Source organism: Cavia porcellus, unplaced genomic scaffold (assembly GCF_034190915.1).
Source record: "Cavia porcellus strain 051 isolate PalLab524CR breed Dunkin Hartley unplaced genomic scaffold, mCavPor4.1 scaffold_20, whole genome shotgun sequence".
NCBI lineage: Eukaryota > Metazoa > Chordata > Mammalia > Rodentia > Caviidae > Cavia > Cavia porcellus.
Genome location: NW_026947503.1, coordinates 58,727,091 through 58,751,224, shown reverse-complemented (window position 1 = coordinate 58,751,224; position 24,134 = coordinate 58,727,091). Strand labels below are relative to the sequence as shown.

The 24,134-nt window shown below is 55.2% G+C and overlaps 1 protein-coding gene across 8 annotated transcripts in view; it reads left to right on the top strand.

Moving 5' to 3' along the window:
- Positions 1–23,491, top strand: part of Greb1l (GREB1 like retinoic acid receptor coactivator) — a 223,124-nt gene extending 199,633 nt beyond the window's left edge. For 2 of the 8 annotated variants that reach the window (XM_063231862.1, XM_063231861.1), the window contains 16 exons: positions 1,155–1,288; positions 3,702–4,041; positions 6,820–6,935; positions 7,500–7,780; positions 8,547–9,004; positions 9,094–9,196; positions 9,791–9,946; positions 10,064–10,203; positions 11,264–11,425; positions 11,529–11,736; positions 13,818–13,983; positions 14,612–14,839; positions 15,559–15,700; positions 17,665–17,865; positions 19,498–19,636; positions 20,756–23,491. In XM_063231862.1, coding sequence (XP_063087932.1) covers positions 1,155–1,288; positions 3,702–4,041; positions 6,820–6,935; positions 7,500–7,780; positions 8,547–9,004; positions 9,094–9,196; positions 9,791–9,946; positions 10,064–10,203; positions 11,264–11,425; positions 11,529–11,736; positions 13,818–13,983; positions 14,612–14,839; positions 15,559–15,700; positions 17,665–17,865; positions 19,498–19,636; positions 20,756–20,919 — 3,138 coding nt within the window. In that variant the 3' untranslated portion in view covers positions 20,920–23,491. Of the gene's footprint in view, positions 1–1,154; positions 1,289–3,701; positions 4,042–6,819; positions 6,936–7,499; positions 7,781–8,546; positions 9,005–9,093; positions 9,197–9,790; positions 9,947–10,063; positions 10,204–11,263; positions 11,426–11,528; positions 11,846–13,817; positions 13,984–14,611; positions 14,840–15,558; positions 15,701–17,664; positions 17,866–19,497; positions 19,637–20,755 lie in introns of those variants that run through there. The other 6 variants (XM_063231864.1, XM_063231863.1, XM_063231865.1 and 3 more) reach the window with 6 other exon arrangements.
- The last annotated feature ends 643 nt before the right edge of the window (positions 23,492–24,134 follow it).

Here is a 24,134-nt window from a genome sequence, read left to right as displayed (position 1 = left end):
GGTGTCACTGAACACAAATGTAGAACCAGAGTCTACATAAAGGCCGTGAGGGGGAAGCGGCTGGTGTGGATAAAGTCGTGCAGGAGGCACTGGAGAGAACGGCCAGGAGGCCGAGGCCAAGGACCAGCGAGCCAGTGCCACGGGGTTCGGCCTCAGCGACCTTTCAGGGGCAGAGCTGAAGGAGCGGGGGGCTCGGCTGCAAGGAAGCCAAGATGGTTCTCAAGGGCCAGGAGAGCTGCAGGTCGGCTGTCTCCAAGGGGCAGATTTAGGGAGGTGTTATTATTATAAGAAGGGGCCTCCCCTGCCCCCACATAAACACCAACTTGGTAAAATCCCACAGCCCAGGACAATGACGCGCATCTTCACGGGAAGCCACCTCAAGGTCCCCAGCTTCGGTGGTGAGGCTGGCCCTGTTCACTGCTGTCACTGCCTCTGCAGTGTCACCAAAGCTCCTGGGTTACCAACATGTCAGGGTAGGGAGGGGCTGCGGCAGGCAGAGGAGCAGCATGCAGGGTCCCAGACGTCCCCAGACACGGCCCGAGCCCCAGCTGCCCGAGGGACACGGAGAGGAGGGTTCTGGGCCCGGAGACTCTGGCCGTGCTGCCCTGCCCAGGCCGACAGCTGCAGCTGCTCCCTCCTGGTCCCCACTTCCCTTCAGGGCGGTGAAGATGGAGAGGGATCGGTGGGCACCCCGAGAACAAAAGGGGACTGAAGTGCACAGGCAACATGACAAGAAAAATCACGACAGCAACCGAGTGGGCTGAGGGGTAGAAGCGAGAAAACTGCGAGGGTCAGTGTCGTGCTCTGGGCCGCCTCCGTGCGACGCCCTAACAGAGCCACACACCGCCCCTATGAAGGCGGCAGGGTCTGTTTCCATTCCTCCTAAATCTCCTTTGCAGCAAAAGGCTGCACGCATGACCACGCCCTGGACAGGCCAGCTTTGGCCCCGAGGGGCCTTGGCGCTTCTCTCTGGAGAGAGCTCAGTGGGTAGCGCGGGCCCAGAGAGCCGCAGCTGCCGGCACGCAGAGAAAGGGGTTCGAGCCCCTGTGGTCGGAGCCGGAGCGGAGAGAGCGAGCAGGCCGCCCTCCGGGGTGCCCCTGGCCTGGCCCAGGCGGTGGCACCCCATGCTCACCGCGCTGCTCTGTCTGGCGCAGGAGGACGCGGGCTGCCAGGAGAAGCTGTACTTCGGCCTGAACGAGTACAGCAAGTCCCTGCAGTGGGGCGTCACCAGCCCACTCCTGAGGTGCGACGAGACCTTCGAGAAGATGGTGAGCGCGCTCCTGGAGAGGTACGGCCGCACCCCGCAGCCCAAGGGCTGTGCAGATGGCACAGAGGCCAGACCACAGTAGTGTCTCCCGAACGACCCTGGCCCATGGTGCAGGTGGTCACCGAGACAGACGGGAGGGCAGTGCCTGCGGGAGCGCATGGACAGGGGCCCTGACCCTGCATGGTGGTGACAGGGAGCGCGTGGACTTCACCAGGAGGGACATGGAGGGGGCAGCCCGCGGGGCCTCTCCCCGCCCTCAGCCTAGGGACCAAACAGGAGACTCCCTTTGGCTCCCTGGGCTCCTCCTCCCAATATGTCCCTCGCTGGCCCTAAGCAGCGGATCCCTAACCTTCTAGAGGTTCCGGGCGATGCTGATTCTCATCCGGCAGGGCCACGACCGCTGGCCGGCGGGCTCAGTGAGGCTCCCTCACCACCTAGCGAACAGTCCGCCCTACGATTGGGCTAAGAGGAACCGAAACATCAAAATGAGGAGGAGTGGGTCCCTCCCATCAGGCAGGTTAGGACGCGGTCTTCCGGGAAGCAGCAGGCCTGGAGGACGGCTGGACATTCTTGCAGATATTTCAGATCTGAGAATTCGTAACTGACACTGTGCCCTGATCCTTCTCTTAGATGAGAGATCTCAAAATTTCTGAACCCATCCAGGAGTCTTCCTCTTACGTTTTCCACACACTGAAACACTCCTGAAACACATCTGTCATTCCAGCAACATCAGTTTCAGAACTTTTATTTCATTGATTGATTGATTGGGTTTTGAGACAGGGTCTCACTCTGTAGTTCATAGTGGCCTCAACTCGCAGCAATCCTCCTGCCTCAGCATCCAAGTACAGGCATTTACAAGTGTGCACCACTGCACATGGTTAGAAATTGTATTTCATAGTATGGTCCCATTAGCATCTCTTTACAATTTTTGTAATACTTACAATATACTACACCTGTAGTTTCATGCAAATATAACAGGTTGAGGAAACTGTTCATTTTTAAATTCAAAGCTCTTTGGTTCCATGTTTTGAGACAAGGTCTCGCTTTGTAGTTTAGGCTGGCCCTGAACTCTCTGTGTAGCCTAGGCTGGCCTCAGACTCACAGCCATCTTCTTGCCTTAACCTCCCAAGCGCTGGGATTACAGGTATGTACCACCACACTGGACTCAGAACGCTTTCAGAGTGTGAAATCTAAATGCCTGTAGATCAGAGTTACTGTTTATTCTTTCACTTTTTCCATGGTCGAGCCAAAAACAGAAAATTCAGGTTTTCAGCATAGCTGCCGGGTGCCAGCTCCCTCCAGCACAGCCTCCCCAGGCCGACCTATCGAGGGCTTCCTGTGCAGCTGCAGGCCCAGGCCAGGGGCTCTCTTTGCTTCCTCCCGAGCTAGTAACACTTGGCTGTGTGACAATAGCGGGTCCCAGTCTGGATAAGCACAGTCCAGGCTCTGGCTGCAGCCAGCTGCAGGACTGGGACTCCATGAAAAGGAAGAGCATCTGGCCCTGTCCCCTCTGGAAGCCACTCAGTCCTAAATGGTCTCCGATGCTGGGCTTTTCTGTGTGAAACTGTGGCGCACTTGTGCTTTCAATAGAAGCAGGGATTGGAGCAAAGGCGAAATCCCCCTCCAGCCCACTGGCAACCAGAGAGGAAGGGCACAGCCATTTTCAGCCACCTGGCTTTCTGAGGAATAGCAGGCGCCTGAGTGATTCAAGTCAGGTAACCCCAGCACTTTGGGAGGCTGAAGCAGGAGGGTTGCAAGTTCCAGCCCAGCCTCTGCAACTTAGTGAGCTAGTGAGGCCTGTCTCAAAATTAAAAAGGACTGAAACCACTATGGCTCAGTGTGAAGGTCCCGGGTTTATCCCCAGCAGCGAGGGAGATTTATTTTCTTCTTGCTTTGTAAATTTCTGAACTGCCGACAAGGACAAAGTACCCTCTCCCCCCACAGTCTAGGTAGGGGAGAAGGATTTTGCTCCTAGCTCCCATTTGCAGGGTGGCCTTGACCGAGCCGGCCAGGCCTGGGTAAGAACCGCTGCACCACCAGGGGGCGCGCTTCCTCCAGGCCTCTGTGCTGGCCACCCAGGCACAGCTTACAGTAAGCAAAGCAGCCGCGCTGCGCTCCGCGTTGCTACCCAGAGGTCACTGTCAGCTTTTTCGTGTCTGAGGCTCTGCAGACACGACGGTGCGGACTCCGTGCCTGTAATCTTAACTCCCAGCGAACTAAACTAACAGTGCCATTCCTCCAGCCCACGGCTCCCTCGGGGTGAGGGTCCCGGGATTCGCCAGCCACCGTCTGCAGTGGAGGAGGGGCAGCCGGGGCCTTTGGGGAGCAGCAGGCTGCAGCGTTCAGGACCGGTGCGGGGCCGAGCGGCTCCCCCGCGGGACAGCTGCCCGGCGGCGTGTGCGCGCCGCAGCTCGGCGCCCCGTGTGCTCCGCAGGTACCCCCGGCTGCACAGCATGGTGGTGCGCTGTTACCTGCTCATCCAGCAGTACTCGCAAGCCCTGATGGCGCTCACCACCGTGGCACCACTCCGGGACCACAGCACGCCCGAGACGCTGAGCATCGTGGACGACCTCATCAGCTCCCCCGGCAGGAGCACGAGCGGCCAGGGACACATGCTGGTGCTCAGGGTGCCCTCGGTGCAGCTGGCCATGCTGGCCAAGGAGCGGCTGCAGGAGGTGCGTGACAAGCTGGGCCTGCAGTATCGCTTCGAGATCATCCTGGGCAACCCGGCCTCGGAGCTCAGCGTTGCGGCGCACTTCGTGGCGCGACTAAAGGTGAGCAGGGACACGCGTGCCCCCCCCCCCCCATCCCTTAGTTCCTGCTCTCTCAGAAGCCTCTCCGGGCGGCTGCACACGGGGGTGAACTTGAACCCAATGCCCCCGTTTAGCTAAAGGTCTGCTTTGTCTTAACCAGAAGTTTCCAAAGCCTCTGTCCAGCCTCAGCGCGCGCGCATGCAGTTGGTCACCCTGCATAGGTCCGAAACGGCAGACTTACTTTGACCCCATGTTTACTGCCCTTGTTCGAAATGCACTTGGCCCTCCATCTGTTTTGATGGGGGCGCTCTCTGGGGTGCCCTGTAAGGTAGCCTCCACCTTCTAATGCTCTGCCCACCTGGCCTGCCTGTGCGCTCCAGGCAAGAGCCGGCAAGCAGTGGGACTCACCGAGACCCACTCCAGGCTCTCCGGGGATTCCTCAGCAGCCCGCCTATCATCCGAGGCATTCCTGTGGCCCTCGGCTCCTGGCTCTGCAGACTGAGACGCAGCCAGGTGTCTTGCAGCAGACTCAGTGCAGTACCAAGTCCGATGCTCCTCCCCTTCCTGTCAGCCATGAATGGAGTGACGGATGGATCATCCCTCTCCTGGCTCAGTCTCCCGGGACTTGTGACTTGTAGGCCTGGCTCAGTCTCCGGGGACTTGTATAGTCCGGTGTGTCCTAGCCATGAAAAGCATTTGGTCAAATACTTACACGAAGAGAAGTATGGAACCATCTGTCTGAATTAGGCAGAAAAATCTACCTTGGGGAGTGGCACAGGGGAGTGGTGGCAGACTGCTTGCCTAGCACAGACAAGGGCCTAGTTTCCACCCAGCACCATCAAAAATAAAAATTTAGTTTGGCAACTTTACAAAAAGAAAGCACGAAAGTCTTTGGAGATTTGAAGTAGTTTCCAGTTGCAAAATGAAACGATTGGATAATATGATTTCTAAGAGGTCAAATCCAATCTTTATTTTGTGTTCCTAAATCATGTTTATAAATGTAAAGCTTTTTATTGTTTGTTAACAAGAATTAACCTAAAATGGAAAAACATTAGTTTGATAAATAACTGGGATAAATTACCCAAAATAGGAATACCTGTATTAGTAGAAACTGTAACACTTAGATTTCAGATAGAGATATGTTGCTAATTTTCAATCACAGAGGAGTTTCTAGGATGAATGAATGAACTCCCAAAGCCCTTGGCACCGGGGCGTACCTCCTGAGACCCCTCTTAGGACATTTGAAAATGCAGATGAGGAGGACCTGGGAAAGCTAGAGAGCCTCTGCTGCCTGTGGCTGGAGGGTCTAAATGGATGTCTGGGGCCAGCTCTGGGTCCCCAGGCACTAGACTGTGTGGCCAGGTGCTGGGGAGGTGTCCCTGGGCCTTGGTTGGGGACCACTGCCCTGAGAGCAAGCGCTGGCAGACCGCACCTCCCTGCTGACTTGTTCAGTGTGGAGCAGCTGCGAGACCCCACGAGAGAGCCCGTTTCGTTTCCTCTAAACCACAGACGGTCTGTCTCCCTCCCCGACTCCACAGAAGGGAAAACACAGGCCCACCCTAGGGGACCATCCATGGAAGGGGCAATGGCTGGCTATTGCTGTCTGTTCTCAGGGTGGCGTGGAGGTGCCAGAAGGGCCCTCTAATCCTGACAAAACCCAACTCCGCCTCCACCCCGTGGTCCCGCTTCTGACTGCCCTGGTCTCCGGCCAGGCGCACAGCGCGGTGCAGGCCACAGGCGCAACAGAAACAAATCAGCTGCTCGTGCAGGGCTCTGCAGGGCCTCAGCCCTGTAGTCAGGGTGTCCACGGAAGACCAGCGTGGAATGGGGGGGTCTGGTGACCACGGGCAGAAGGGGGATGTGTTTCATAGGCCCCTTAAAATAAGCCTCCGCTCAGTAGGCGCGCGCCCAGGAAGCCGCCCGCGGGCAGGGAGGGCTTCCCAGGCCTCGGCAGATCCTCCCGCGGGCTCTAGGCTGGCAGGTTTCTCTTTAGCACATTTGGTGCGTAGCAAAGCACACGTGGTTCTATTTGAAGCCGGCTGGGTTTCTTTCTTCCTACCTCACCCCTGCCCTGGAGCCCTGGCAGCGGCTCCATCCGCGCAGGGCACAGGGTGCGCCTCACCCCTGCCCTGGAGCCCTGGCAGCGGCTCCATCCGCGCAGGGCACAGGGTGCGCCTGCAGGGCCCGAGACACTGCTGCCCCCACTTGCGGCCCTCAGCTTTTCTGTTCTAAAATAGAGAAAGATGTAAACGATCTCTTTCCTTTTGAATGGCTTTCAGGTCATTTGTTTCCGATCACAGTCAGTTATTTTATAAGTTCATCAAGTGGGAAAAATCCAAGGTGGCTAATTTCACTATTTTTTGGATGAAAATGTCAGTTTTGATGGTGTTTTGAAATTCTCATCAGGGGGGCTGGGGATTTAGTTCAGCAGCATAAGCGCCTGCTTTGCAAGCACATGGGAGTGAGTTCGATCCCTGGTGCCGATAAAAAGAAAAGAAATTCTCCTCTAAGCCATCCACAGCCAGATGTGTCTTTTGTGGCTGCTGGGACCTGGGAGGCTCCGTGCATTTCCTCCACCCATGTGGATGGTGCATGAGGTTCCCCGGAGTCTGCTTTATCTTTTGAGATTTAAAACCTGAAGGCCACACTCTCCTATAGTGCTTCATGGATGTTTTAAGGCAGCAGTCCAAATCCGTGCGCTCACACCCATCCCTAAAATGAGTCGGGGACCTCAGCAGGCGGGATCCTGAGTGAGGAGTTCAGGAGTTTGCTTGGCATTGTGTGGGCCTCTTCCTGCAGACATGGCGGGGAAACGAGCTGGACGAGTGGACACCGCGGACCTACCAGGACCTCGAAGGGCTGCCGTGCATCGTGATCCTGACGGGCAAGGACCCTCTAGGGGAGACCTTTCCCAGGTACAGGCTAAATGACCCATGGCTCCACGGCCTCAGCGCTTGGCCGGTGTAGGCCTGTTTCACGGGCCTGGTGGACTGCGAGGACAGTTTGGCGCGGGGATGTGCAAAGCAGAGCCTCCCTGCGGAGTGCCAGGCAGCACCTTCACCTCTAGGGAGGGAATCATATTCTGGAAGAACTGCACACCAAAGCAGGCACCAGAAGGCTGGAGAAGAAAAGCAAGATGGGGGGAGTGGGCAGGAGGACCGGGAATTGAACTCAGGACCTCAAGCTTGCCAAGCCGGCACTGTGCCGCTGAGCTGTATCCCCGGCTCTAGAAGTAGGATTTTAAAACTTCTGTACATCTGCTGTCCCCACCACAAGGATCAGGGTCCACAGGCTGGGCAGCCACGGTGACAGCTTCAGTTGAGGCTGTCCTTTTGCCCACACTGCTCTCCCTTCTAGAGTGAAGCAGAGGAGTCAAGCTGAAGGGCTTAAATTGGCCCAAAGCTCACGGCCTGCCCAGCCACCACAAGCCCCCAAAGGCCGACCCCCAGCAGGCCACCGACACTACGGTTTCCGTGCAGGTCCCTGAAGTATTGTGACCTCCGCTTAATAGACTCGAGCTACCTAACACGCACCGCCCTGGAGCAGGAGTTGGGCCTGGCCTGTTGCTATGTCTCCAAAGAGGTCCTGCGGGGGTCCCCGGCCGCACTCGACCTCAGTGGGAAGGAGCCCGAGAGGCCCCAAGTCAGCGAGCTGGACCTGGACCCCGACCCCGACCCAGACCCTGATCCCGACCCTGAGGAGCTGCTCCCCGACCTGGAGCGGCCACAAAGCAACAGCAGCGCCTTCACAGGAACCTCAGGTTGGTGCCCGGCCCCCTTTTCCTGGGGGTGGGAGGCAGTGTGTTCTGAGTCTGAAGACTGCAGTCCCCACAGGCCACTTCCTCAGAGCTTGGTGACAGGCCAAGCCCAGAAACCCTGGCCTGCAGGGTCCCTGCGCCCCAATTCTCTCGGGGATGCTGCATCTAGTCCGTGCACAGTGGCCTGAGGCCTGAGGCCTGTGCCTGGTCCTTGGCACAGAAGGTTCCCAGGGACAGAGCTGGGTGTGGCAGTGCACATCTATAGTCCCAGCACTCTGCAGGCAGGGGCAGGGGCATTGCAAGTTCAAGCTCAGTCGGGGTAACTTCCCAGACCCTGCTGCAAAATGAAACGGCACTAGGGGTGCAGCTCTGAGTGTAGAGTAGCCGTGGGTGTGGACCCCAAGAGGGGCGAGAGGTGGAACAGTACCTGGAAGTGCAGAAGGGAAGTCTTAGCCGCTTGCAGAGCGGCCGCTGGGGCAATGGGCGCAGGATCCCCCCTGGCTTAGGGACCAGCTGCAGGGACCTCCCGCGGTGGCCTGGAAAGCGTGTTCCAGAAGGTGGGGTGGGGGATGGACGTGGGTGCCAGGCCCTCCGAGCCCCTGACCTGGTGTGCACTGTGTCGTGGTAGGGGGCAAGGATGCGGACTGCGTCCCCAGGACTGGGGGCACCGCTGAGTATGAGCGGGGTCCAAGCAAGCCCTTGGCACTTCAGCCTCCTGCCTAGGCGGGCGGGCGGCAGAGGGGGTGGTGAGCCACGCATCCTCTTGCAGGTTCGGTCATGGAGAACGGGGTGAGCTCCTCCAGCACGGCCGACCGGGCCCCGCGACGGCCCCTGAGCCCCGGCTCCCAGAGCCCGGCCAGCAGCGCAGGGCCTGGCGAAGCCAGCGACGCCCCGCGCCCGGAGTGCGACTCCCTGGGCCCCGCCGCGCCCAGTCCCGCGTCCTCGGCTCCCGCACTGCCGCCCGCGGTGATCCTGTCGCGCGCCGCCTACCGCCTGCTGGGGGCCGCCGCCGCGTCGCCGCTGTCCTCGGCGCTGCTGCCGCACGCGGACGTGGCCTGGGTGAGCGCGCTGCGGCCGCGGCCGAAGGGAGACGCCAGCGGCGAGGAGCTGTCGCGCTACTACCGGCGCTGGACGGCGGCGCGACAGCACCACGCGGACCACGGCCACCGGCCCGAGGCCGCCCGCACCGGCCACCCGCGCCGCCTGCTGCTCACCGGGCCGCCGCAGGTGGGGACGGGTGGGGCGGCGGGGACGGGGCGGCGGGGACGGGCCGCCGAGCGCCCCGTGAACGCGCTGTCTCCCCAACCCCGGCGCAGGCGGGCAAGACCGGCTCGTACCTGCAGTTCCTCCGGATCCTCTTCCGCATGCTTATCCGGCTCCTGGAGGTGGACGTGTTCGACGAGGCGGAGATCAACGCGGGTGAGCGCGGGAGGGGCGCCCTCTAGCACCCCGAGTCCTCAGAGGGGGTCGGACCCGAAGGCCAGGGCCCGGGGCACCGGGCTCCGCCTCTCCTCGCGCCCGCCGGGAGCAGCGAAGACCTCACCTGGGTACACTCGGCGTCACAGCCGTGCCCCGTCCCTGCGCTCTGCGGACGGCGTTTTGGCGGCACCGGAAGCGGACTGCCGGGTCCTGGCCTGGCTAAGGCCCCGGCCCGCCTCCCGCAGCGCGGGGTCCAGGCTTGGCGGGGTCCCCCGCTGTCCCGTCAGGCTAAGACACTTCATCGTAATCTGTAATGTGTACTCTGCCCTCTGCACGACCCCGCCATCCGCCTGCGACCGGCCGGAAGCACAGCGCGGGCGCCTCAGGAGCTGGGGCGCGGCGGGCTGAGCCGGGCTCCAGGGCGGGCCCTCCAACTGTGCTGCAGCCTGGGCTTTCTGCCCCACACCCCAAAACCTCTTGGGTATCAGCCTTGGGAACCCGCGTGGCTGGGCGGTGCAGCTCGCCGCCTGGGACACAGCGCCGAGGGCGAGGCCCGCGGTCTCACCCTGCTGTCTGTGCTTCCTTCTCGGCCAGATCACAGCGACAGCAGCCCCTCGGGCCAGGCCGAGGGCGAGCCGTGGCCCGACCTGGAGAGCTTCAGCAAGATGCCCTTCGACGTGAGCGTGCACGACCCCAAGTACAGCCGCATGAGCCTGGTGTACACGGAGAAGCTGGCGGGCATCAAGCAAGGTGGGAGTGCCTGGTGCTGGCCGAGGGCAGACCCCTGGTGGGCGCTGCGAGGTGCAGCAGCGCGGGGAGCTCCAGGCCCCTGTGTGCCCCGGACCAATGTTATCGCCCACCACACAGAAGGCGCCAAGGAGTGCAAGAGTGAGGAGCCGCGGAGGCGAGAAACTGTGTCCATGATGCTGACCAAGTACGCGGCCTACAACACCTTTCACCACTGCGAGCAGTGCCACCAGTACATGGAGTTCGCTGCAGCCTCCCAGGTGCCCAGCACCGGGCACCCAGGGGCGGGAGCGCCAAGGGAGGCAGGCTGGGTGGGGCCGAGGAGGACTGGGCCCTGTGCGGCGTTTTGGTGCCTGGAAGGGAAGCTGGCTGAGTGGGCGGCAGGAGGGCAGTAGTGCTCAGTGCCGTCCAGGGTAAGGGCTAAGTTCCGCATCACCCTCCCCAGATTCTTTGCGAATGTTGTCTTGGCTCTGAGCCCCTGGCAACAACTCTTGTCGCGCACAGCCTTGCGGAGCAGACCTTCAAACCTGCTTCTGCCCCTCAGGACCAGACCCTCACCTTCCCCATGCTGCCCAGGTGGAGCTGGGGGTGAAGGTGCATGTCTGGAATCCCAACACTGCGGGAGGCTGAGGCAGGAGGACCCAAAATCCCAACCCAGTTGGGCAACTTAGGCACAAGGGCTGGGCACAGCTTCTGTGAAAGGCCCTCACCCTCGGCACCAGCCCTGCAGCAGGGGCACAACGCTCTGTCATGTTTATTTTTTCGGTGGGCTACTGCAAAATTAGCTCAGTGACTTACCAAGCATACATGATTCTAGTCCAGGCCTATAACTGTTTAAGTTTTAGAAAATTTTAGAACTAAAAATTCTCCTTATTATAGTTTGTGATTACAGAAAAATTTCTTATTTATGAAGCAAAACTAGAATTAAGGAAGAGTAACACTGTTGGTTTTCTACAAAATCTAGTACCTGGGTTAAAACTACTGGGAAAGCTGGTAAAACTGCTGTCACCTGGGGCTGGGCTCAGGTTCTGTCCCAGTACCACAGCAACAAAACCGAGGTCCCCACCAAGCCAGACCCTGCCTGCTTGCCTGCCTGGCTGGCTGGCAGAGACCTCGTTACTCAGCACACAGCGGGCTTCGGCTCTGACACAACGGGAAGCTGGAGGGGGGGGGGTGTCCAGGGACGCGGCCCCGGGCCCTGGCGCGCTGTCGGTGGCAGCTGCGAAGCACAGAAGGCCAAGCGGTGCCCAGGCCGCTGCTGCCCTGCGCATCCCTCCGTGGCTCAGCCGCCTTCCCTCCCTTTCTTCCCCGCAAGCGCAGATGTCGGACTCTACCCTCCACGCGTTCACCTTCTCCTCCTCCATGCTGGGAGAAGAGGTCCAGCTCTACTTCATCATCCCCAAGTCCAAAGAGGGTCACTTTGTGTTCAGCAAGCAGGGCAGGCACCTGGAGAGCATGCGGCTGCCCCTGGTCTCCGACAAGGTGGGTGAGGCCGCCCAGGCCCAGGCCACTCCGCACCGCGCCGCGCCGCGCCTCCCTCCCGGGCTCTCACCCCGTTTGCTCTACCGTTTTGCTTCCTTTTCAGCAGAATTTGAATGCAGTCAAGAGCCCTATTTTCACTCCTTCCAGTGGTCGCCACGAGCACGGACTCCTAAACCTTTTCCACGCCATGGAGGGCATCAGCCACCTCCACCTGCTGGTGGTCAAGGAATATGAGATGCCGCTCTACCGCAAGTACTGGCCCAACCACATCATGCTGGTGCTCCCCGGCATGTTCAATAACGCAGGCGTGGGTAAGGGGCTCCTGGGCCGGGGGGCGGGCCGAGACCTGAGCGCACCCCTGCAGGAAGTTCCGGGTCGCTGGCCCATGGCACCCCGGGAAGGGCTGGGCTCCCTCCCAGTGCAGCCGCTGCTGTTGGGGCTGAGCCCCGGGGCTGGAAAACAGCTGTGAGGCGGTGGTGAGGGAGGCGCCCTGCTGCAGGGGACCCCGTGACCGTGGAGAGGAGCTGCTCTCGCGCTCCCGTGCTCTCCCTGGGGTCGGGCGGGGTGGGGTTCAGAGCACTGAGCCTCCGCCACAGGTACTGTGCGGGGTTCACCGAGCAGAGAGGGCGCTGGGCTGGGCACTTCTTAGGGCTATGGTTAGGCACCCACAGACTGAAACTGTTTGGTAGGCTGTTTATTTTTGGCTTATAAAAATCCCTGATTTCAGCAGTGCACGGTGTCTTCCTGTGCTTGCAGACCACCTATGCAACTAAAAAACGCCACCACCCACCCTTTACCCTCTTTTTCAATTGGATATGGCTTTGTTATTAGATTGTAGAGATTCTTTATATACTGTATTCAGGATATCAACCCGATGGGATGAGTTATTTGAAAATATTGGGTAAACACCCATTTCATGGATTGCCTTTCCACTTTGTTCTTTGATGAAATCCAGCTTGTCCTACTTTTTCTTTTGGTATCTGTTTTAGACATCGTATGTAAGAGATTATTGCCAAATTCAGTGTCACAAAGCCTATGTCTTCTTCTAAAGGTCCTGTAGTTCTGCCTTTTAAGCTCAGGTCTCTGACTGGGTTTTTATTAATTCTTGCACACAGTGGAAGGTGAGAGTGCAGTTCCTTCTTTTAGATGGATGTGGGTGCCCAATCTCTGAAGCATCATTTGCTGGACAGACAGTCCTTCCCCCAGGAATGGCCTTGGCCTCTTTATTAAAGCTCATCTGACCATCATGACAGGGGTGGCTTCTGGGCTGTGGTCTGCCTTTACAATGTCCTCCAGGCTGGGCCTGAACTTATGACGCTCCTGGCTAGGCTTATAGTGCTGAATTACAGGTGTGTGCTGACATGCCTGGCTGGAACTGTTTTGGTAGGCTATTTTTGGCTTATAAAAGTGTAACTAATCTTTGGTGATGTTTTGCTTGTAACATTGCTTGAATTCATTTACTGCTAACAGGGTCTTCTGTAGAATTTTCTTTCTTTTTCCCATATAAGATTATGTTGACTGAGGACAGAAATCATTTTACATCATCTGGTCCAATTGAGATGACTTTCTCTTGCGAAACTGTTCTGGCTGGTGCTTCCAGTACTGTGTTTCAACAGAAGTGGTGCAAGTGGGCATCCCTGTGTCTCTCCTGACTTAGAGGAAGCTGTCTCTTGCCTGATGGGAGCTGTGTTTCACACAGGGCCTTTATAATGTTAGGAAGGCAAACTGCTGAATACCTGCTCTTGAAGGTGGCTTTTCCTGCATCTCGGTGTCACCTTCGCTTTAACCAAGCCATGTCAGGCTCCCCCATAAACTCACAGTAGCATGTTTCAGGCTCTTCGTTCCATCATCATCTCTATGTCACCTCACTTTGAGGCAGTCCACTCATCACACGTGGCCACTTCCCAACGATCATTTCAATCGTTGCTAGCACGCACTGATCCTTACCGTGTAGGCGCTGTTTTGAGCACACACAAATCTGCGACATTGACACCACCTTCCTAGAGGGGGGGACCCGAGACTGGAGCTCACTGATGCAGCTCACAGGGCTGGAAAGCAGTGGGCACAGGACTGGGTTTCCATCTATTGTCACTGTCCCTTAGTCCCTCTGGCAAGAAGCAGACCAGAGGAAAGGTGGCAGCGCTATCTTCAGAGATGCTGCTGCCAGCGTCCTAACACTGCCAGCCATGTCAGGTGAAGCGGCGACTGCTCACCGAAGCTGGCTGCACCCTAGGGCAGGGCCTGGGTATGGAGCTCCCAGGGCTGAGCGCGGGTCATGCGGACCACGCGGCTCAGTGTTTCCCTACCTCGGCAACTGGGCTCCCACGCTCGCCTCAGTGACTTGCCTGCCGGGTGAAGCAGGATGCGTAGCCGCGACCGTGCTGCCTTCCAGGTGCCGCCAGGTTCCTCATTAAGGAGCTGTCGTATCACAACCTAGAGCTGGAGAGGAACCGCCTGGAGGAGCTGGGAGTCAAGCGCCAATGCGTCTGGCCTTTCATCGTGGTGATGGACGACTCCTGTGTCCTGTGGAACATCCACAGCGTCCAGGAGCAGACCAGGTAGTGAGGCTTCCGGGCAGTGCGGTACAGCAGCGTCTTGGGCTCCCAGCTCCAAGACTGGGGCACTGCTGCCCTGGTGCTGGGTAGAAACCGTGGTGATGCCAGCATCTCTCTAAAGACAGCTGCGTCTCAGCTCGACCTCTTCACTATGTGGGTGCAAAGTCAAGTTGTTTCACCCATGCTGAGCCCGTTACCTGTGTGACAGCTGGGCCCTAACAATGGTTTTCCTTCTGGAACAGAGCTGCCCTCCCAGGGCGCACTGCAAGGTCACGGCACCGGGGTGGAAGCCAGGGGTTCATGAAGACCCGTAAATGCTAAATAATGCAAAGTCCTAAACTGCAGTAGTGTCTTCATGGCCTATAAACCTTGTGCCAGGTGACCCCCAGCATTTTGTGCCCTGGTTTCTTCCGTGTATTTGAAGCCAAGGTGGGTTTCACGTGTGCCTTACTGTGGGAAGCAGCCTTCGGGGGTGCTAACTCTGGCTACCTCTTTGGTGACTGCAGCCGAGCTCGGCCTGCTCCTGTGGCGAAACGCAGGGCTCTTCCCACAGGCCCCCAGGATGCCTGTGTGTTCCAGCGTGAGTACCCGCCCTTCAGCAGTGACCTTGTCTCACCTCTACCTTTCACAGCCAGTCTGTGGAAGCCGGAATGTCCAGTAAGAACGTGTCCTTGAAGAGTGTCCTGCAGCACATCGAGTCTACACCAAAAATCGTCCACTATGCCATCCTGGGCATTCAGAAGTGGAGCAGCAAACTGACTCCTCAGAGCCTGAAGGCCCCGTTCTCCAGGTGCCACGTGCATGACTTCATCCTCCTTAACATCGACCTGACGCAGAACGTGCAGTATGACTTTAACAGGTAGGCGGCTCCCGAGACAGGCAACCTGCGTGGCTTGCAGCCTCAGCCCCTCTGACTGCCTAGGCCAGTGGTGGCGAACCTTTGGGCTTTCAATGATAATCAGTAGCCAGGTACAGCACACATGCCATACCACTGAGCTGGGTGTTCGCTAACAGATGGTGAGGGGTGAATTCCTTAGAAAAGACACGTGAGCCACCTCACTGCTCAACAGAAACCAAAGGCACAAAAGTGGTGGAATCGATACCGAGCTCTCTGCGGACTCATAAGCAAGCAAGGCTAAGCCTTCTTTCACTTGAGAACCAAGGAAATCACTTTCCCCATGTATAAGACCCAGAGGCGCAATCCAGTAGGGAAAAGGCACCCCGGGGAGCAGGCAAGTTGGCTCTGCCACCTGAATAAGCTGTGTCCTTACTCCTAGCAACTCTGAGCGGCCAAGCTGCACTGCCAGGAGCCGGGAAGTCCCCCTCAGCACCCTCTAACTGGCAGCTGCTGCTTCCACTCACAGGCAGCACCCATGATGCTGGTTCGCACAGGGGAACCTGGAACCTTGTGACACACGGAGGACAGAAATCCCTTTTCGCGTCCATTAATGGTGCTACCATCAGGGTTGTCTGACTGCTCCTCGAGACAGGGCCTCCCCTGACAGCCACCGTCCCGTCTGCTCAGTGGTCGGGCTGTGGCAGGCACTGAGAGAAACCTTCGCCGTGGTTGTGATGCAGGTACTTCTGCGAAGACGTTGACTTTAACCTGAGAACCAACAGCAGCGGCCTGCTCATCTGCCGCTTTAACAACTTCAGTCTCATGAAGAAGCACATTCAGGTCGGCGGGCAGAGGGACTTCATCATTAAACCAAAGGTCTCGGTAAGGCTCGCAGGCGCGACCCCACTGCCCAAAACTGGGCCACTTTAGATGTTTTTTACAATTCTGGAGCTCTGGTGATGCCTGCAGTTATGCAAGGCCGTTTGGTAGTAGCAGCAGTAGCAGCAGCAGCAGCAGCAGCAGCAGCAGCACAGCACCTGCGAGGTCTGTAGGCTGCAGGGACCACCGGGCACGGCGTGGAGGAAACTGGGCCGGGCCTGTAGGGGGGCACCGTGCCGCCCCGCACACCCCGCACTGCTTTCGAAGACCCCAAGGACAGCAACTTTGGTGTAATATTCCGAGCTGTGGCGGGGAAGGGGGTGGCATCATTAGGTCCGGGACGTGTCCCGCAGGCCTAGAGCCCGAGGCCCACTGGCATAAGGACCCTTTGCTTCTCGGGTGGTTTCCTGCAGAGCCAGCTCTAGTTGCTTTCCTGTTAACAGTTGTTCTCCCTGGGCATGCACTGGCACTCCTGGGCAGAGGATCCCATTCCCGGCCTCTCCTAGGCTCTGTTTAACCACTCTCCCCTCTCAGCGCTGCGGGCAGGCAGGCTCTGCTCCCCACGGAGGCTCTGCCTGGCTCTTCCCAGAGGTGTTCCGCCTCTCCTCGGTCCTGACAGTCCTTTTCATTGATATGTGTTTTCAGCATGGTGCTGTTTATGATAGAACTTAACCTTGAGGTCAATTTTCTTTTTCAACATTCATAGGCCTTTGTTTTTTTCTCTTGGTAATCGAAACAGTTTCCATATATGGTATCATTTACGGTACAATTCAGTATAGTATAGGCACTCAGTGGTGACAGCTGCAGAGCAGTGCTGGGTGCCACCTTCACAGTGGAAAAGCTGCTCTCAATTTTTAGGTCTTAGAAACCCATCAGCAGCCTGGGTTGCGGAGAGCCCAGTAATGTCTTATGAACACTGCATCTCGATCCTAGACACCGGCATTACACAGTTCCTAGGGAGATTCTGGGCTTGGGGTAGGGGGTGTCAGGAGTTGAACCCAGGCTGTGAATGTCATGCAAGTGCTCTGCCCTGAAGCGGCACCTCAGCTCTTTTTAATTTTATATAAGATAGGATGTCTCTAAGACACACAGGCTGGTCTCAAACTTGTGAGCCTCCTGCCTCAGCCTCCTCGATCGCAGAGGTTACAGGCATGAGCCATCACACACAGCTCAAGGAAGTGAATCAACTATGCTGTTATATTTCTGTTGCTCAGGACTCACCTAGCACCACAGCACAAGCTGACCACTCAGCGAAACTGTTCCCGCAGACCTGAGCCTGCCCCGCTCAGTCAGAGCTTAGGTCTGAGATGACGTACTTCCCAGGATGTTCCTTAGATAATGCATGAGGAAAAACGTAACTCAAAGAATGCTTGTCTGGTCCTTTTCAGAGATAGTAATACAGACCAAACCGTAAAGAGAGAACTCCACGGGCCACCAGCAGCAAGGACTGCCCAAGCGAGCTTAGGAACCTCCTCCGCCTGTGAGGACAGGGGCTAAGATGGGAATCGACCCACACTCAGTGGCACTGTCAGAGACCTCCTGCTGGACCTTACTTTCCAAAAAGCCTGCTTCCCACTGTCTCTGGCCCATGGTATATACAACGTATTAAATGCTGTGCTATCATTTCTTCCCAGAGGAGGGAAATGCAGGACCAAAAAAGGACAGACACATGCTAGAGCATGGTTTATCACAGCGCTGTTACTAATCTAAACAGGTCCCCTCACTTGGATTTTAGTCCTCCAAGGCCAACCGCAGCCCACAGACACTCAGTCTTGACTCGGAGACTATACTCCCCTAACAGTTACACAGGCTGTCGCAACACCCTGCTGCACCTCTTACTGTGCTGGCACAGAGCCAGGCCTGTGTTCGGTCTCCGGCATCCCCAGGGGTCCTGGGACATGGTCTCAGGATGGGACGCCTGCCAGACCTGACCTGGCACCTCCCCATACTCGGCTTGGCTCTTGCAGGTGCCCGAGAGCTCGGCGCCCATCCAGCCCCTTCAGTATGTGTGCGCCCCGGACAGCGAGCACACACTGCTGGCAGCCCCGGCGCAGTTTCTCCTGGAGAAGTTCCTGCAGCATGCCGCCCACAAGCTCTTCCCCAAAGCCATCCGCAGCTTCGAGAGCCCCGTGCTGGCCATCGACTGCTACCTGAACATTGGCTGGGAGGTAAAGTGGCCGGCACTGCACTCCCCAGCCCACCCATTTCTCTCCCAGGTTAGCCTGGTGTGAGCCAGTGACATGCCATGGAAAGGCTCCCACAGAGGGCTCCCACCCCTGTCTCACTGTGGCGAAGGAACAGTGACCAATGAGCTCTGAGACGCCTGCCCTGATGACCTCAGGGTGGCACCTGCTCAGGGCGCCCATCCTGGGAGCTGGGTCCCCTCCACAGCATGGGCCCTGCCGGAACACAGTGTGGACAGCACACAGCCTGTGCACGCCCTCTCCAGCCATCCCCTCCACCTCTTACCCCTGGATGTCTCAAGTTCACTGGTTTTAGGTTTTGGTTTTTTGGCTTTTTTCAGTTTTAGGTTTTTATTTTGTTAATTGTCACTTGTACTTCCAGACTTCTGCCATTAAGCTCTCCCTTGAGATTATTTTTTAGAGCTTAATCTATATTATCTTCATTAATGTAACATGTCCTACATATCAAATCAATTTTTTTTTCTTTTTTTTTTTTTTGGAGATAGGGTCTCACTATGTAGTTCAGATTGGCCTTGAACTATGTAGCCAAGGTGGGCCTCAAGCTTCCAGGGAGCCTCCTGTCTCAGCCTCCTGGGTGCTGGGATTACAGGTGTGTGCCACCACACCAGACCTGGATCTTTAAAAACAGGAAAGTGGTATATAAAATCACCTACAACAGGAATAAAACATTTCAGTGCACTGCATCTTCTAGGGCTTTCTCTGCATGTGTACTGGTCTGTACACAAACTCTTTAACATATCAAGTCCAAGTGTATTCAATTTTGGAGGATTTTTAAGGTGCACGATGTCCCAATAATCTGTTTTAAGTTGGGCCATGAACTGTAGATTTTTCACAGGTGAAACCCATCGGATGCAGCAGTCTCGGTGGCACCTGTGTACATTAGTCCTGAAGCCCAGGGCTCCCCAGCCCACTCCCCCAGAGCACAGGGCTCCTTCTAACAGCTGCGACCATTCACCAAGTACTTACAAAGGGGTTTACACGAATCACTTCATTCCCACACAGACCTCTGAAAAAGGCACCATTGTGATCTCCAAAGATGAGCAACTTAGGTACAGTGGAATGAAGGACACTGCCCAGGGCATCACAGCCATGAATGAACCCACACCAGCGGGCCGCTCCTCCTGCCACCCGCTCTGGGAACCCCCGTGCCCCTCACGGCCTGGGGGTTTCCGGCCGTTACCTTCTGTACACAGAGGCCATCCCGAGCCACGAGTGTAAATCCATGCTGCTTTAAGCGTCTATCCAACTGAAAATTTAGATACAGCTAGATGAAAAGATGACCGAAAGTGTTTTATCCTCGTCAGTAGGGCAATCTCAAAAGTCAGTCGTTCCCAAGTACGTCTTCCTAAGGGAGGCCGTTCTCAGTCACACTCAGATGGAGGGGCTGCTTCTTAGCACTCATTTGTCATAGCAATTCTTTCCTATGAAAAATGGCACCGAAGGTAAAATCTAGCTGGCACACTAAGCCAAACGCAACACAAAGCTCAACTCACGGAGAAAGGTGTGGCTCCGGACCTGCCCCTGGCCGAGGGGCGCACGGCCGGCCGCCACGGCCCTGCCCGCCTGACCCGCGCTGTCTCTGCTTGCTGCCTGCAGGTGGCCATGTGCTACGTCAGCTCCAGACCACACTCCAGCAACGTCAACTGCGAAGGGGTGTTTTTTAGTGGACTTCTCTTGTACCTCTGTGACTCTTTTGTAGGTGCTGAACTTCTTAAGAAATTTAAGTTTCTAAAAGGTAAACCAAATTTAGTATCTTCATTGTCAACATTACTGCTTCCCACTAGAAAAAAAATTCAGAGCAGAAACATCTCACGAAGAAAACAATTCTTTAATACTGATTTTGGCCAATAATCTGGCTACCTTAGTTTTAAACAAACCACTGGGGGCAGCCCATTGAGGGCTCTCAGGACCCATTGCTATTCCCCACTGCTTTCCTCCAAAAATTTCCTACTCTAAAAAAGACCACTGACCTCTGTAATTAGAGGAAGAAACAAAAGTGGTCATGTCAAACCACTGTTACGGTTTTCTGCCTGAGACAGGGTTTATGCTGGCCTTGAACTCACTTTGTAGCCCAGGCTGGGAGCTCTCCTGCCTCAGCCCTGAGTGCGCCACCACCTCCAGCCTAAGCTACTGCTGTGTTACATGCAGGTGAACATCCACATTTGACACTCTGTGAAATGAGCCTGTGCCCATGTTAATGTCAGAATGTTCTTCATATTCTCCAGTTTAAAAGTCCCCTGTACACGTCTTACCAGCATGCACAGGCTGTGGTAATGTGAATGCAGTCACATACTGCCTGGGCTGGGAATCACAGTACGTTTGTATAACAGTGTCTGCAGACATGACCCCTTAGTTGTGATCTGGAATAAACGCTAAAGTTATTTCAACAGATACACATCATACAAACAGGTACACTGACCTCAGAACAAAGTGCAGATTAACCACCACAGAGGACCGAGAAGATGAGCCATGAGCTCAGTGAGGGCAGGACGGGAGACGTCCGCGGGTGGTGGGTAGCGCTGTTGGTAGCGCACTCGGTCTCACGGGCGCTGCTAGCCATGCTACACGGCCCAGACCGGCCCTCCACCCCACGCAGCACATGGGGACGCAGTCCCAGGAACACATGTGAAACCAGCAGTTACTGTGGGCAGGTGGCGCTGAGTTTTGAGATTTCTCATGGCACACTCTTTGAAACTCTGGAAATTGCAAAACTACTTGCTCAAAACAATTCAGATAGGTCACTTACCTAAGCAGCTGCTTCTCAGAGGTGCCAGGCGGGGACTGATCAGAGAGGAGGCGAGGCCAGGGTCCTTAGCCCCAGTGCCTAAGATGCATTTCTGCCTTTTTCCGAAAGGTGCTACCCTGTGTGTCATCTGCCAAGACAGAAGCTCCTTACGCCAAACAATTGTCCGCTTAGAGCTGGAGGACGAGTGGCAGTTCCGCCTCCGGGACGAGTTTCAGACTGCGAACAGCAGTGAGGACAAGCCCCTCTACTTCCTCACCGGGCGCCACGTGTGAGCTGCGGACAGGCCAGCGAAGGATGGCGAGGCGGGGAGGGGCAGGAGCAACTGGCGATTTTTCTCTTTAAAGTACAATCACTGTGGAGCAAAGTGCAAACTATTTCTACTCTCCAAAGAACCCCCCAGATCTGGCGCAGGTCTTTGGGGACATCACTGCCCTTCAGGTCCACTTACAGGGCCTTTGGTTCAGGGGAACACCACAGACGTTTCGCGGTGAGGACGCGCTCTGCCTGTGGGAGCCGCAGGGATGGGCGTGGGAAGGCGAGGAGGCGCGTGGGTCCCCATACACTACGCTAGGGGAACCGTGGGCAGGAGCCAGCTTGAATGTGTCGCGTGAGTCACACCGCTGGTGTGGGATTAACTGAAGATTAACGCCTGAGGCCTACGCCCTCGGTTTCTCTTCAGATCTGTACTTTGGTACAGCATTACTCAGGGGTCTGATCCGATAGAATGTAGAAGATATTCATATTTAAAAAAGAAGTAGCTTTGTCTTTCTGTGCAGTGTTAGCTTAAAATTTATAATCTTTATGTATTGAAACTTGGCAAAATTTCCACAGGAGTTAAAAGTTTACTATTTAAACTGAACAAACAAGCAAGTAAATGCAGAGCAGGCACTGTACGCGTTATGAAGCTTCTCCTGGCTCATTTCCTTCGCTTTGCCCTTTTACGCGTCCACATTAACACGAGCAGGGACGCTGCTGATTGATCCTGGGCAGGAGTCGGCCACAGCTGGGCCAGTTCATACGCTCCCAGCACTCACCCTGCACACCTCCTGGTTTGGCTGCGAGTGAACGGCTGGCACCAGCAAACCCAAATGCCAGGCCGAGGTCCTGTGCGTAGGGGAACTAAGGTGTTTCTGTCAGTGATGCGGGCAGAGCTTCCTTAAAAAGACAAACGAGTGTTAGCTGACTTACGTGAACTACGAGAGCTGCTGAAATGGGAACAGCCACAGGAAGGGAGCTGGGACTTGTACCATTGACTTTTTGGTGAGGATTAAGGAAGATTCCAGGAAGTCTTTTGGCTGTTAAAATCAGCAGGTGGTATCTAACAGATGTCAAGAATAGGAGGCACAAGTTTCTATGGATTTCTCATCAACTATTTTAATCAAAAGCAGATTTTTGGGGCTGGGGATTTAACTCAGCAGCCTAAGCACCTGCCTTGCAAGCGCACAGTCGTGAGTTCAATCCCCGGTACCAAAAAGAAACCACCAAACAAACAATCCCCCTTCCCCCAGACTTGTAGAAAGTATTCTAAAACTGTCAATTAGAAGTTTATACTTATATCGCTCTGTTTCTTGTTCTTAAACAATCTGAGATTTTTCTCATTAGCCCATAGGTATCACTTTGTCCCTACTTAAAATGGCCATACTTGAATCTGTCTTGCAAAACTACTGAGAGGCCCTACAAAGCCTGCATTTGCTGAGAACAAATAGTATTAACTGACCACTTTATTATCTTGTAGTAACATGGAGTTTACAGCTAGTGAAAAGATAGAATGTATTAAGACAGACTGCAGATCTCTCGGTTTTAATACATCGACTTTTGATGCTTTTGATGTGTTTTGAAATGAACAATTCCTTTTAATCCTGTTTTTAATTGTCCTTCAAAGAGGATCTGCCTTACATATGCTTTAGAAACTTCTCCTTTGTTTTAGCACAGCTCATTTTCTGGCCAAGAGGTACATTCTGAACAGCTGGACTTAGGTACGAACATATTTCACATGTCCTGTTTCTTTTTAAAAAAAGCCTGGTACAGGTGATATCATAAATTCCACTGTTTGTGCAATATTCCAGTAACATTTACTATAGAGAGAAAATGAAGTACTTGAAGTAATTTTGAAATAATTATACCTGGGGCAGATGGCCTCAAGAGAGTTTCTTTGGGCTTTGTAACTTCATAGTCTAAAGGACATTTCCTAAATTACTTGAGATGCCAGTACTCATGATAGGGCTGTGCTCTGAAAAATTCAAATGATTAAGAGTTCATAACTGTCAGAAGAAAGCCAACAGGCCACTGCCCCAACAATGGAGAAATCTACGCTGACCTGCCTATTCCTTCCACCCGATCCCACCAAGGTCTGGACCTTTTAAAATCATCTTATCAGTGTCCTTTTGTAGAGAATATTAGGTCCTCTTGAAGGATAAAATTGCACAAGCACAGGACGCCGTGATCTGCTAGTGTACATCTCAGTGTGTCGGTCTTCGGCTTTTCTACCCTTTTACACACTAACGTGGGGTGAATGGATTCTCGAGGCCCGCACAGTCACTGCTAGAGACCTGCTGACCGCAGTGTGAGTGACAGCTCACACAGGTTAATACTGAATGTACCCCAAAAGTTAGAACTGTTACAGTCAATTTGTTTTTGCTGTAATTTATGCAACTGTTTTTTGTGACTTAGAAAAGGGAGTACCTGTTATTTTATTACTGTAAAACTTTCTTAAAATGGTGAATCTCACTAGTCTACCTCACATCTTCTTTATGATTTAAAGCTGTCTTGTGTCAACTGTATGTTCTTGTCCTTTCATTTAATTTGGTGAATGTATTAAAATTCTCTCCCAGTCCCATCCCAAAACAGTTTTCTTTCTTTCAATAAATGCAGTGAGCTTTCTGACTCTACCCATGTCCAAGAGCGCACCCTCCCCACAGGCTGGGCAGCTCCACGCGTCCACTGTTCCGGCACAGTGGCCTGACAGTGCTAAATACTTCTAAACAACAACAAAAACCCTTAGCTTATACAAAGCGAACACAGCCACGTAAGTCTACAGACCCGTTTGCACAATCACAGGCCACAGAGCTAGAAGTTCCAAGTTATGACATACATTTACAGTGCATCTCACTCTTTCTACAGATGACAACACTACACTCACTGTTACCCTGCTCTAAACTCAACTTGGGTGCTGGGCTTGTGATAGGATGCAAGGTGGTACTGTTAACTTTCCATTTATTTCTACACACTCCCGACTCTTGAAAATAAATAAAAGGAAAATACCGTTTTAGCTCTGACACACAAAGAGCAGTAACAGACTCTGACACAGAACTCAGGGATGCATCCTGCCAGGCCAAAGCCTCCCAGCTCTCACCTCAAGTAGGGCAGCGAGCACTGCCTGCAGGGGCCGCCTTGCGTTCAGAGCGGCTGCCTCGGAGACACTCACTGAACCACCTCCGCCCGGAACAGCATCTGGGACAAACAGTCCTCAGGCTTCTCCTGAGACAGG